This window comes from Phalaenopsis equestris, unplaced genomic scaffold (genome assembly GCF_001263595.1).
Source record: "Phalaenopsis equestris unplaced genomic scaffold, ASM126359v1 Scaffold000403, whole genome shotgun sequence".
NCBI lineage: Eukaryota > Viridiplantae > Streptophyta > Magnoliopsida > Asparagales > Orchidaceae > Phalaenopsis > Phalaenopsis equestris.
The window spans coordinates 1,051,771-1,065,733 of NW_018164845.1; the positions used below are offsets into that span (position 1 = coordinate 1,051,771).

The following is a 13,963-nucleotide window of genomic DNA, read 5'->3' on the forward strand; positions in this document are numbered from 1 at the left end:
TTCTATAATAGAAGGCTAATCAATCAATAATAAAAACTCTAAAAGCTGCATCATAATCTCTCTCTCTCTCTCTCTCTTCATCTTTGCTCTCTGCCCATGCTTTTCCTTTATTCCTCAAGGTCGATTCACAAGACAATTTTACGTTCAAATTCAACATAATCATTACACATTTACGATACCCGCACGTTGCATAGATCTCAAAACAAATTTCTCATTCTGCCCTAAGATTCAATTTTATATTTTTTTTATCAAGAATCATCTCAAATTGTCCCTCCTAATTGATTATTAAACATTAAAAAAAAAAAACCGTTTCATAAGCCACCAACTTCCGCATCGGTTTAAAAGAGAACGCATGATATGTCCAAATTTTATCCGCTTAAATTTAATACAAGAAATTTTCAAGGAGACATTTTTTTATCACCCATACCATTCATACATAAAGCCATGTACCATCCTTTTAAATATACTTGTGATTTCCTTGCAGCTACCATAGCTTCATTACTCATATAAAGTAAGTGCCATATTACCTCTTCATTTATTTATCTATGTAATAACAAGGATCAAAACTATAATCAGAACATAATTATTCGAAGGTCGAAACTGACATTTCGTCTTCTAGCAAATATTCAAAACAAAAACTCTAATAAAATTTTATTGGGCCAACTCATACTTCCAAACCATGCTTTTACTTCCCTTCTATCTCCCTCAGAAAGCCAACGTTGCTTGAAAAACTCACCATCAAATGATTAATGATCAATTACTTCAATAGCATCACATAAAAAGAGGGGAAAATTTTTTTCACAGGCATATATATTGCAATTTATCAATGCTTATAAACAAAAAATAATATATTTTAAGAAGGCTGGATGTATTCAATGGGCTTTGTTACAATAGTTCACAAAACTACTCTAGGCAAAATTACAAAGCCTTTAAAAATAGCTCTATGCCTAACATAATTAAACACAAAACTGCAACACTTGGATCAATTTAACAATTTAGAAAATTTCACATTTCCTTCATCCAGAATGCTCAAGTTTTTCCTCTTCTTAGACAACTTTTCAAATCTGTTATGTTCATCCACAAACTGTGCGGCCGTTCTTGCTCTCAATTCTTCCAAGCTCTCTCCCTCCTTGGCTCGCTCCAGGACCTGTAGTCATGTTTTAATAAGATTTTGTTTTTTTTTGTATGCACATAAAAGTTGTTTATCAAACAAAGAAAAGTAGGAGGAGAATGAGAAAAATCTTGCCAGATGACGCCCATAAAGGTGTGTGCTTGAAAGAGACTGCAGAGCATTCTGTGCCTCTTGCTTCGTAAAGAACTCCACAAATGCAAATCCTCGATGGCTTCCGAGTTTCATGGGCAGCCTTAGGCTTTTAATCTGGATCCAATGGAAGAAGAAAAGGCTTTTTGATATTGAGAGTACACGTCATTGTTTTTAAATAAAGAAAATAAGGGCATTTACATACATAGCACAAAACTCTTATGTATTTATGTATCTCATACCTAAATCTTCCAAATTTACACACATTGTAATGGAATTTTTAATATCGCATCAAAAATAGCACTGTTACCACTTTTTAATGGTCAATTATATATTTTCAAGCATAGATTTAAAATTAAAAGTGCTGTATGTATGAAAATATGGAAGTTTTGATGTGGGATGTGTAAATACATGAGAATTATGTGCTAAGTGTGTAAATTTCCCAAAAGGTTAATTTTTATTGACATGAAAACAATATGTGAGACCATTTTAAATTAGAGTTATCACTACAGAGTTGCCTTCAATGGAAAATTGTGCCAAACAAAGTATGCATTTTGGATGTCATGAGCTATGCATTTACTTAAATTGTGCCAAACAATGTATGCATTTTGGATGTCAAGAGCTATCCATGAACCAGCCAAATAGTCTAGATTTCCGACTTTCCTACATAGCCCAATAAATATTTTATAAATCAGACCAGGGTGAAGTTGGTCCGAAGGAGAAAACTAGTTATTTGCATCTAGTATTAAGTGATCTCAGTTGTTAAAATTTCAAAATTTTCGCTCGCTTTACCATAAGAGATCAAACTACCCTTCCATAATTGCATTCCATACCCATACAAAGTTTGAGAATTTTGTAAACAGTGCCGGAGGAAAACATTAGATTAGGATTTACTAATGCAACTGAAATGATGCATCAGATTCATGCACAACAAATTGAGTATTTATAGTTCACAAATCACCAATTAACTCATCTTTCTTTAAATCTAAAAAATATATATTTGAATTCCAGCACAATTGGTTTCCAAAATATCCAAATAATTTAAAAAGTTCAACAACGATTTGGAAACACAAAATCAAAGTGCAATTGAATATAATTTCTACAAATTAGATTTCCTACATATCAATTTTTAACCAAAACATAAAGCACTTAAAAAATCAATATCAATTTATGTGGATGAAAAAAAATTAGACAGAACTGTTAAACATAATAAAAATCATGTCTCACAAGATGCAACGACAAGATTTGCCTGAGAATTTGATAGTCAAACTTATACCATACTCAATAAAATCACATATCCAATGTATGTTCGCAAGATTGAAATAAAATAGAAAATTTATGCAAGCTAAAGTTGAAATTTTTGCATGCCAAGAAATAATTATTCATGAACTCACCATCTGTTAAGCTAGTTTGGAAGATTTCTCAATCCATTTTTTTATATTTGCTCATTTTACTTTGTAAGCATATTCTTCGGATTGACACTCCTATCTATAATAGCCAAGGTTCCTTTGCTTCCATCCTTCATGGCTATTCCACCTTCTCATTCATTGTCATCTACATCATGACTTAATTCATTTTCTTCAGTATTCTCATAGACATTGTATGGATTACCTTTTAGTCCCTTCAGAACACTAGTTTAGCTCTTCCTGATTGTCCAGCTTGGAGATTTCACCATGTAGGCTCGACTCTTGATATGTAACTTGGTTTTAATAGATATCATACACTTTTACCTCTCCTTAGTGAGGGACGTTCTCTCATAGCTCTAGTTAACACTACATAGTTTTGGATTGTAAGCACCCTTTTCAACCCCCGAAATAGATAGCTATGTGGTCTTATATCTCTTGTCGTCTCTACCTATTATCCCATGAAGGCCTTCTTCGCAGTCATACAGTGAATGAAATTTTCTTATTGCATCCCACTACTTAATGATGTTTGTGATAGGCATGTTCAATTTTAGCCTGACTTTAGTCCCTACTTTGAGTAGTTCCTTCCATAGAAACCTAGATGGCTTATTCCTATTAAGCTCTAGTGGCCAATTGTAAATTATCTCCTAATTATAGCAATGCTACTACTTTAGGAGATTTTTCTTTAATAAGTTGCTTACACTTCATCATGATTGGTACCTATGTTGCCTTCAGATTATCCTTGTGAACAAGAGACTAAGGCTAGTCCATAGCTCTCCACTAGAGCTAGCCTACGAATATGACAATGTGCCCTCTACCATTGTTTGGAGCACCGCACTAGCGTGGGATGGATCCTCAAGGTCTGCCTTGAGGCCTTTATTTTCATAGAGCCTATATTCATATCCATATGAATGCTATAGGTTTTCTTCATTCTCAAAATAAATTGAATCTCTTCTGAGGTTGCTTGATCAGTCAAGCGCATTACCTCTAAACTAATCTCAATAATAACTAATTGAGCAAAATATCTGCTCCGCATATGGTAATGTTATAGAATATTTGAACCGTGAGTAGTTTCATTAGTTTCCTTTTGGCTTCTTTTATTCTGATACGCTTTTGAGTTTACTCATTAGTAGATATTTCTATTGTCCGTAATCCTATTTATATGACATTCTCATCACATCTGCCCTTTATAAGGTGGCATTTGTTAAAATGATCAAATATATTTTGATTAAACATTACAAGGTGCATGAAATCATTCTACCCAACCAGGCTCATCCTTCTTGAGTTGGTTCTAAGATTTCAAAACCCAAAATCCCTTTCTACCTTAGGTCAGCATCTATCATATATTACCATTCTCATCATAAAAGGAAATCGTTTGTTAGGCTTATTTCATCAAATTTATTTACTTTCTAATCAAAAATTTTATATCTTACTCTCTCTCATTTAATGATAGGGTCCATCAACCCATTGGCCTTATTCCACTCTAGTTGGGTTCCCTTTCATGTTTAATCTAGGTAGGATACCAAAACTCAAATCTAGTTAACTTCCTATCATCATTTTTATGACTTTGTTCTTCACTACAATAAGAGGACGAGATCCATTGACCGCATAACACTCTTGTAGGCCCTCTTTCATTTCAAGCATTTGAACCAAATTTAGTTATTCAAACAAGGGGCAGGATTCGTTGATTTCTCTTCCTATCCAATTGTGCTCCATCATCATATTTGAGCCAAATATGATATAATCAAACTCAAAATAAACAAATGAATCCATTGTGCTCTTTTGGGCTTGACACTTATCATATAGTGGTCTTTATTAAAAGCAATTCATAGATACAATAAATATTCCCACTATTATGCAGTTTCACCTTATAAACATTGGATCGATCATCTGATGATGACTTTCAATTAAAGATCATTTCTATCTGAACAATTTAATTTTAAATAAATATGAGTGAGATCTGAGATAAACAAAATCTAAAAAAAATCTTTTGATCTCAATATCAACATCACAATGCATTATTCTCCATCATTATAGAGATAATAGTGTCCATTGACCTTTCCACCCAATTTGAATTAAAGATCGTTTTAGATTCAACACACCAATTTAATTGTCCATAAATATGAGATATCTGAGATGCACAAAATCTAAAAAAAATCTTTTGATCTCAATATCAACATCACAATGCATTGTTCTTCATTATTATAGAGATAATAGGGTGTCCATTAACATTTTCACCCCAGTTAGTTTCTTTTACCCTTGGCCAGGTCCAGTATAACAAAATTCCAAATCTATATATAATATGTGCTACATTATAGTTTGATCGTTAGTGTTATCCATTAGGCTCCTTACTAGAAGTATCTCTTGAATACGGTGATGTGCCCTCTGTAGTTTAATCATCTCAATAATAATGGATGGATTCTTTGAGGTTAACACTACGATCAGATTAACAAAAAAAATAAAAATCATTTCCTTTGAATTCAAATTCCCACTCCCTGATGGTGGGTTGGGCAACTCTTACTTGAGTTTAGTCCAACCTATGTCACTACATTTTACGAAAAAAAAGGATGTGCATACAAAATACAAAAGAGATATATAAAAGAAAGTGAACATGAGAGTAGAGAAGTACCCCTTCTCATGTTACATTAAAGGAAGAAGTAAAGTCTGTTTGGTATCTTTGTGGTTATTCATCATGTAAATTTTCTTCTCATATGGAAACACTCATTACCCACAATATAATCCATACTGTGAAGATATCCTAGCTACTTAAGAGGGTTGTGACGGCTTTGCTTTTGAGCTTGGAAGATATTTGACAATTGGAAATATACTTTACGCTAAAAAAAAAAAAAAAGCTATCTAATGAAAGTAAATGATTTAAAAAAATCATGCAAATGGTTGCAAGAAAAAAGAAGAAAAGTCTACATAATTCATACATGACATATGAGGATTCAAGCTTTAACCACTAGAAGCTTCCTATCATTATCATGTGTATCATCTTCTCTGATAGTCACTCGTCTTAGTTTGGCTCATTTAGATATAACATGTTCCCCGACAAGGGTCGTTACTTTCTCACCTACCATCCCATTCGGTGGGTCCATGTCATATGTTAAAGTGATGATTTCTCAGATTAATAATAGAGACCCTACTTTTCTATATAGAAAGATTGACCACTGAGCCTTGTCCCTTGTTAATATTAATTCATTTTATCCTAAATATTGTTCACCACAAGCAAACTCATCGAGCAGAGTGAACGGTTTAATTTTTTTCCTTGATATCAAATTGGATAAACTCATCACAAACTCATTCAAATCTTTGTTCATGTTTATAATAATTTCGCTAATTGATAAATTCCACTCGAGCCATTTAAGAGTTTCATCTACTTTATACAATTCATGGCTACAATGATTTATCCTCTATCAGGCAATAAAATTGTCTTATGAGCTTAGATCAAGTTCTTAATGACTTTTGGCTTAAATGCACTCATACTGGATCGGCTCCTAGTCTTACATTAGTGATAATTGACGAGAATTATTCTCATCACACTTGTGTTGCTTTATTGGTAGACATCTCATTTCCCCATAGTAGAGCTTATCTTTGAGAGCATATATATTTCTACGTTACACTACTACATTTTGCATGCCCCTATTCCTAATTGCATACTAGATCTTCTAGCTTGTGCCAGTTCAAGGCTTGATAGAGGCTTCCTATCAGTTCATGGTGACGACTTTAGAAACATGAACTCCCATATGACACATTGGATTCACAATGAGAATTTGATTGTCTTAATTCCCATTTAGAGACATGATCCACCAAATGATACATTAGATTCGCAATGAGCATTTGATCGTCTTAAATCTCATTTATCATTACTAAGTGTTTGCTTCCTTTAATCATTAATTAGTAAAGAAATTCCTGGCTCTTAGCAAATTGTCATTTCACAATAGGGCTTACTACCCTAGAGAACTTCGAGTGTATATGATGAAATCACATTCTTTAGAAGATGTTTGACTATTGAGCCTTAGTCTTTGAAGTTGTTTCACATGGTGATCGTCTCATGACACTCAATTTTTCCATTGGATGAACTAATCCTCTCCCCTCTTCATCTTCAGAGGACGTCATATAAGTTCATTCAAACCCACCTTATATGTTTAGTGCAGTTTAACACATTCATTAGTTATTGCATCATTCGTCTCAACCCATCTCATGACTAGTTTTTACATTTTAAATAACCCATGAACACGTGAATTTGACCTCGACCATGCGGAATTAATTTTGCAAGCATGAGATCTTCTGAATGACTTAAAAATGAGCCTATATTTAACTGTTCTTGTGTCCTATCACATAGTATCACAGTTGATTATTTTCTTCCCACACTCTTGCTTGCTCCCTGGAATTTTGTCACCACCTAAGTGCCTGGCCCATGTAGTCCTCTCCTGTCTCACATGGGTTATTTGCTTTCAACAAAGCTCCTATCTCCCCTAAGAGAGATTCATTATTCCTTCGAATAGTTTTTGGCCCATTGTGAAGGCAACATTCATTCCTAAGTTGCATTACAATTTAGAAGTCACCAACCTTTTAGTGGGATGCAGTCTCTCAATGAAAATATGACATTTCCTGCTTCAATGAAGTCATGGCCATCTAATCATGATCTCACGTCATACAGCCTCTATTTATTCTGACAATGAACCATCTTTGGATAGATCCATTCATCACCCAAAGCAAATCTATCATCTTCTCCACACAATTATGAAAGACTGAAATATTTTCAGTCATTTTTCACTTGATTTTTCTTGTCTTGTATGGAACCAAATATGTATACTTACGTGTTAATACCTCAACAACTTCTATTTGCTTGATTAGTTTAGCTTTGTATTCATAAAATCCAAAACACAATGTATACATTCACATAATCATTAGCAATATGTTTTAAGTCATTTGCCAGCTTCTTACTAGAAGAAATCTATAGTATATGGTGAATCGTCCTCTACCATAAGATATATTACTTCATTAATATTGAATGGAAGTTTGGAAATGACTTTTGAGCAAAGAAGTTCACATCTTTAGCTATGGCCGCTACCTCACTAGCTAACTCGTTATTGCAAGTAGATTCCTCACTAGACATCCCAAGATAATTTTGTGCGTGCATGAGTTTTACACTTCATATCCTCAATGAAGCCCAATAAGCCCATGATTCCCTAAAATCATTTTGACTCGATTCCTTATGAGACACATTAAATTTACAAAGTCTTATTTGACTATTTAATTGGCTTCATGATCACATTATTTTTTATGGCTTCCCCACAGAAGCAACACATGGATACAGCAATTTAAGAAGCACTTTAGCTCGCCAAGATGAGATTGACCCATAGAGATGATGATGATTTAAGAAGCCCATCACCCTTAGATCATGAGCAGAATTTTTCCCGGATTCTTTTCTTGCTATCAGTTGATTCATCTTCAAGCAAAAATTTATGTTGTTTGAAGGTCTTCCTTTAACTAGATCGTCCTCTATTGACTATTCATATAACCGATAAATATTTACTTGATACATATGATTCCTCCTTCAAATTTATATTTGTCACTCTTTTCAACTCTCTTAATCCTTTGATAGTTCGAAAAGATCCCCTTTTATCCACATTTTGTTTTTTATCTCGTCATTGCAAATATGATTGGGAAAATATTAAAACAACCCTTTCCATTTTTTTCAATTTAGGTGAAGAGTGAACATTTTTTGTATTGTTGTTTCGGTTTGGTCGAACAAACATTGGTACTTTACACATTTTTGTTCAGCTCGTTGTAATGAACATGATCAAACGATTGAATCGTCCTTTTTTTATTATTTTGATATAATCCGATGGATATTGGACACATTTTGCCTTGCTAGTTCAATTTGGTTAGGCGGTTATTAATATACTACATACTTTTTTATTATTTCACCATTGCAAATATGATCAAGCAAGTGTTAAACCGTCCCTTTCCACTACCAAGGGGCTGTTAAAAAGTAATTAAATGCAATATGAAAGCAAAACAGAAGCAATGTATTGTATTTAAAATACTTCAAAGTTTTTTGATTTATTGTAAAATAAACGTACTTCATTTTTTTTTTTTTTTTGAAGTAGAATGAAAATAAAATATTTCAAAGAAGGTGAGAAATTGTATAAATTATTGGTCGCAAGAAGCGACGGCGGATGAAAATGGGATGGTCAGTAGCTGATGGTTTAGGGTGGAAGTAGGAGGGTGAGCAGCAGGGGCGGCATGTGGGCACTAGCGACTGTGAAGGCCCCGAGCAATTGGTTGTTTGGCAGCCGGCATCGACTGTTGGAGGTGGGTGGCGGTATCAACAACGTTCAGAACCACTTTACATATGATTGTGTATTTAGTGTTTGGCCAAATTCACTAAATTTCAATAACAAGGAAAATGAACTAAAAAATAATGTTAAAATTCAATCCTATTTTACAATGTATATGTAATTATTCTGACCAAACACCTAAATTCCTAAAACCACTGTAAAAGGAATACAACACACTCATTTTGCAAAAGACAAACCAAACCCTTAGGTGGAAATTGAACTCACTTTGTTATGTTGTTTCAATTTGGTATGTAGGCATTTGCACACTAAATATTTTGATCCTTCATCTCGTTGCAAATATAATCAAGTGAATGTTTAACCAGTTTTTTCTATTGTTTCAATCTAGTTAGGTAGAGATTTGACACCCTTTGTCTTCCTGATTCAATTTGGTGAGATAGGCATTGGTAAATTATTACACATTTTTATTTTTCATCTCATTACTGTAAATATTGTTAAGCGAACGTTGAACTATCCACTTCCACTGTTTGGACATATTTTGTCTTCTTATTTTAATTTTTCTAAGAAGACGTTGATACACTACATACTTTTATTCTTCAACTCGTTAACGCTATTTTGGTCAGACGAACATTGAACAACTCTTTTCCGCTATTTCAATCTGATCAAGTGAAAATTGGACACATTGTCTTACTGTTTCAATTTGGTTAGATATGCATTGTTATACTCCACAATTTGGTTCTTCATCAAGTTGGAATATGGTAAGACGAATATTGACAAGTCTTTTTTCACTACTTCAATAAGGACAATTAGAAATTAGACACTCTATCTTGCTAATTTGATTTGATCGGGCAAACATCGCTACATTACACACTTTTCTCTTCATCCTGTTGTTGCAAATATAATCATGTCAATGATCAACCATCTACTTTCACTATTTGATGCGGTCAAGTGAAGATCAAATATTCTTTTCTTACTATTTTGATTTGGGTGGGCAGACATTGGTGCACTACATACTTTTATTCTTCACTGCAATGGTCCAAATATGGTCAAGCGAATGTTAAAACATCCATCCATCCATCCTTGGCTCTGTCAATCTCCCTCCTTTAGCTCTTGTTATATCCCCACACACAGACTCCTATTTTGTTGTGTGTGTGATGTGTAAAAGCAGAAGCCGAATGAAGAGAATTGGATTTTGTTTGGTAAAAGTAGAAGTCGAACGGATATCTTTATACTATATCATATTAAAAATGGTAACTTCACTATTTCTTCAGTATCTTGATGCACGCCAAACAAAATCCAATTCGAACAAAAAACGGACTTATTCAACCTACTTCAACAATGTGAATGCACTCACAAAATTTGTTTCATGAGACCGTCTTGATCAAAAAATGTGTGGGTAAAAATATTTCAAGCAAATGAAATATCATATGCATAAAATCACATAAAAACTCTAATAAATCACCATTGCAATTGCTAAATGGGTCCCTAAACATAATCACAAACACGAGCAACTCATGGTGACCATGACTGACGAGATTTATCATCAAGTGATCACGTAAAAAACGCACAAATTGGTTGCAATTGATGGCCATGAGGCCAACGACAATCACGATCAATGGAAGACTATCCTACAAAGCATGTGCATAAATTTGAGCATCGCAACCGGCAAAAATTACGTCAACATGCACATCATAAGCTCATTTCAAGCTTAAATTAATTGTGACGATAAGAAATAAATCACATTTCATGTTTAAATCCAAAGTCATTATCCTGTCAATAGGGAACCGCCAATTTTAAAACCCCAATAATGAACACGAGGGGTTTGCAAATTTTTCCAATATGCATTATCGGATGAGGCATTGGCCTAACTAAGAATTGGAGTATGAATCTTGATCCATGACATCTTTCTGTCAGAATTTTTGAGCTAGCATGTACTCTTTCGGGGAACAAAAAATGTAATTGAGTCCAAACAATTCATGAGCAAGCTTGGGCTTAACTCATTCTTGGGGATCCCTCCTTCACTTCCTGCTCTAGCCTGAAGGTAAGGGTATGGGAGTTATTCATTGCCCACGCAACTGGTCCATGATTGCCCTTACCTAATGAGGATTGAGCAACAATGTCGATTTTATGAAACACGAGCACCTCTAAATGGTGTCAGTGTCCACGCCAACATAGCTTCGGCACACCCCGACAAGTGTCTAACAAACAACAAATTTTGTTAAATTTTTTTACCATAAAATTTGGCTTTGACATGGCAAGGTCACTGGGTCACATTGGAAATGTGTTGAGCCAAAAAGTTACTAAAAAAACTAAGCGAAAATAAAAGAGTGGTTATCATAACCAAATTTATTTTTTAATCGCCTTGCTCCAAGACAACAAATATAACAAAAATGTTGCATCATTTGAACATACACGTAGTCGTGATCAAGAAAGCTAGATTATTTTGAAGAGACGAAGCTCATTCATAGTTCACTTGAAGCAACGATCATTTACATTTTAGAATCTGAAAAAGCCTGCAAGACATTACCTCTCAGCAGTCAACACATCCAAGGCTGCGGTTGGTCAAGTAAACCAAATATATTCATTTTAGCCTTTTTTGGGTTTGTCCTACAAGTAAGCTGAAGACAAGCATATTGTTATTTGGATATCTTTTTTGCTCATTGGTAATCATCAAAACATACTTTTAATATTAATCGAACATAATTAAAAAGATAAAAAAATTCAAATACAAGTATCTATATATCAGAGAATTTTTTCAACCAAAAAATTATTGTTTACTTATAAAATAATGATTTTGTTTAATAAAACATAACTTCTACATATACTTTGATCTATATCATAAAATGGAAAAAAATAGCCTATAAATTAATAAGATTGATTAATGGTTTAATCAGCTTATAAAATTAATTTTTAATTTCTTTTATAATAGTTGATATCAATACATACATAATCTTAAATGAGAAAATAAGTCATCCCTCTAAAATCATTCAAAAAGGCTCTCTTTTTCCATTGATTAGAATCATTTCCAAATATTGTTAGATACTAATCAATCGTATTATATTTGATGCCCGTTTAGTAAAATTTTAAGAAGAATATCTCATTAAATCATTTGTTGAATTTTCCTTTAAAATGGATTGACTTCTTCGATTGCGATCAATTTGCATAAAATGCTAAATTCAAATAGATTAGATTATTTTCTAGCAAATGTTAGAAGCTTAGTATACTTTGTGATAGGATCATATAGAGGATAATTAATTTTTTTATTATTTTATCTAGCAAGATAATGACTTCCAAGATTTAGGTTGGTCCACAAGAAATGAGACAACTTCTATAAGTATAATCTATCAAATTGGATAGTATGAGCAATTAGGGCATAAAGAGATGCAAAATTTTCATGTCGATTGTGCCAAGGAAAGTTCAAGGGAACATCTACAACTATAGTTCACTCTCTCCGACATCTTGAAGCTTATATTTGATCATGTCCCAACATAATGTCCACAAAAATTCAGGTCAAAAACTAGATTATGAACCTAAGAAAAAAAAATAAAAATAAAAAATGAAAAATATCGCATATAAGAAGGTTACACTTCTTTCCTCCAGGCTAAGTGGCTCAAGCCTATATTATAGCTAAAAATATAGTGGATATTAATTGCCATGATCCAAAAAAAAAACACTTATTTCTATCATCGTAATAGTAAAATAGAAATTGAGAAAAATTTAAAGAAAACAAAATGTGAAAAAGCAGTAGACTGAAGACATTTCAATAAAAGTGTAGAAATGTTTAGAAGATATGCAAAATTTTTTTGTTTCATATATTTTTTAATATTATTTTAAAAACTCAAAAGATGTTTGATGATGGAGAAAGAATATATTGGTTCCTAGTTTTAAGAATAAAGGAGATGCCTAAGAGTATGCAAATTCTAGATGAATTAAGTAAATGTGCCACAGAGTAATTGAGCATAGGTTACGATGTGATACAAAAATTTTTCAAAATCAGTTTGGATTCATGTCAGAAAAGTCCATTATGAAAGATATATATTTATTGAGAGATTTTATGGAGATATATAGAGGGAGTAAGGAGGATATACATATGATTTTTGTTGATTTAGAAAAAAACTTAAGATAAGCTTTCAAGAAAAGTACTTTGAAGATTTCTAAAAAAGAAAGATATTAATATCGCTTATATTCAAGTCATTAAATATATATATACAAGTTGTTACGTTTATTCAAACATCAAGAATATTGACCAAGTATTTTCCTATTTCCATTGGATTATATTAAGGATAAGTTTTAAGCCCGTATCTGTTTACTTTAGTTATGGATGTTCTTAGTGGACATTTACATGAGGATGTACCCCATCCTTTTTATGGATAAGACTAGAGAGGGAGTACGGAAAAAACTTAAATTATTGAGGTCATCTTTAGAGTTTAAAGGCTTCCATTTCAGAAGATCTAAAACTAAATACAAAGAATGGAATTTTAGTATGATTCAAGTCATTAAAATACATGAACTTTTTAGATGTCTCGAGTATATTGTTTAAAATGATGGCGATATAGATGGGGATGTTATTAGTGGGATTCAAGTTGGACGGTTGAAGTGGAGGAATGGATTGGGCCTACTATATGACAAAAAAGAACCACTTAGACTAAAAAGGCAAAATTTTATAAAATGGAGGTGAGACTTGCAATGCCTTATGGCGTAGAATGTTGGCCTATAAAAAAGAAGCCTAAAATTAAGGTTAAATGTTGCTGAAATGAGAATGCTAAGGCGGATGAATGGCTTTACACTTATAGACAACGCAAAACGAATATATTTGTCCAAGGAATGTAATAGGTCCAATGGTAAACAACATTAGAGAGTCACCATGGATGGCTGGTCACATTAAGCATCCACCATCCAAATGACTAGGAGAGTAGATGTTTTAGATTTAAATTATGTAACCGAAGTTGGAAGAAGACCTAAAAGGACTTAGACATGGTGTATAAAAAATG

At 33.1% G+C, this 13,963-nt stretch overlaps 1 protein-coding gene across 2 annotated transcripts in view; it reads right to left on the reverse strand.

Annotated features, from left to right (window-relative positions):
- Window positions 1-834: 834 nt before the first annotated feature.
- The window catches only part of LOC110026900 (multiple RNA-binding domain-containing protein 1), a 33,864-nt gene continuing 20,735 nt past the window's right edge, over window positions 835-13,963 (reverse strand). The window contains exons 14-15 of one of the 2 annotated variants that reach the window (XM_020728102.1): window positions 1,247-1,378; window positions 835-1,147 (exon numbers count right to left, since the gene is read on the reverse strand). In XM_020728102.1, the coding sequence (XP_020583761.1) occupies window positions 983-1,147; window positions 1,247-1,378 (297 nt within the window). In that variant the 3' untranslated portion in view covers window positions 835-982. Of the gene's footprint in view, window positions 1,148-1,246; window positions 1,379-11,499; window positions 11,591-13,963 lie in introns of those variants that run through there. The other variant, XM_020728103.1, reaches the window with a different exon arrangement.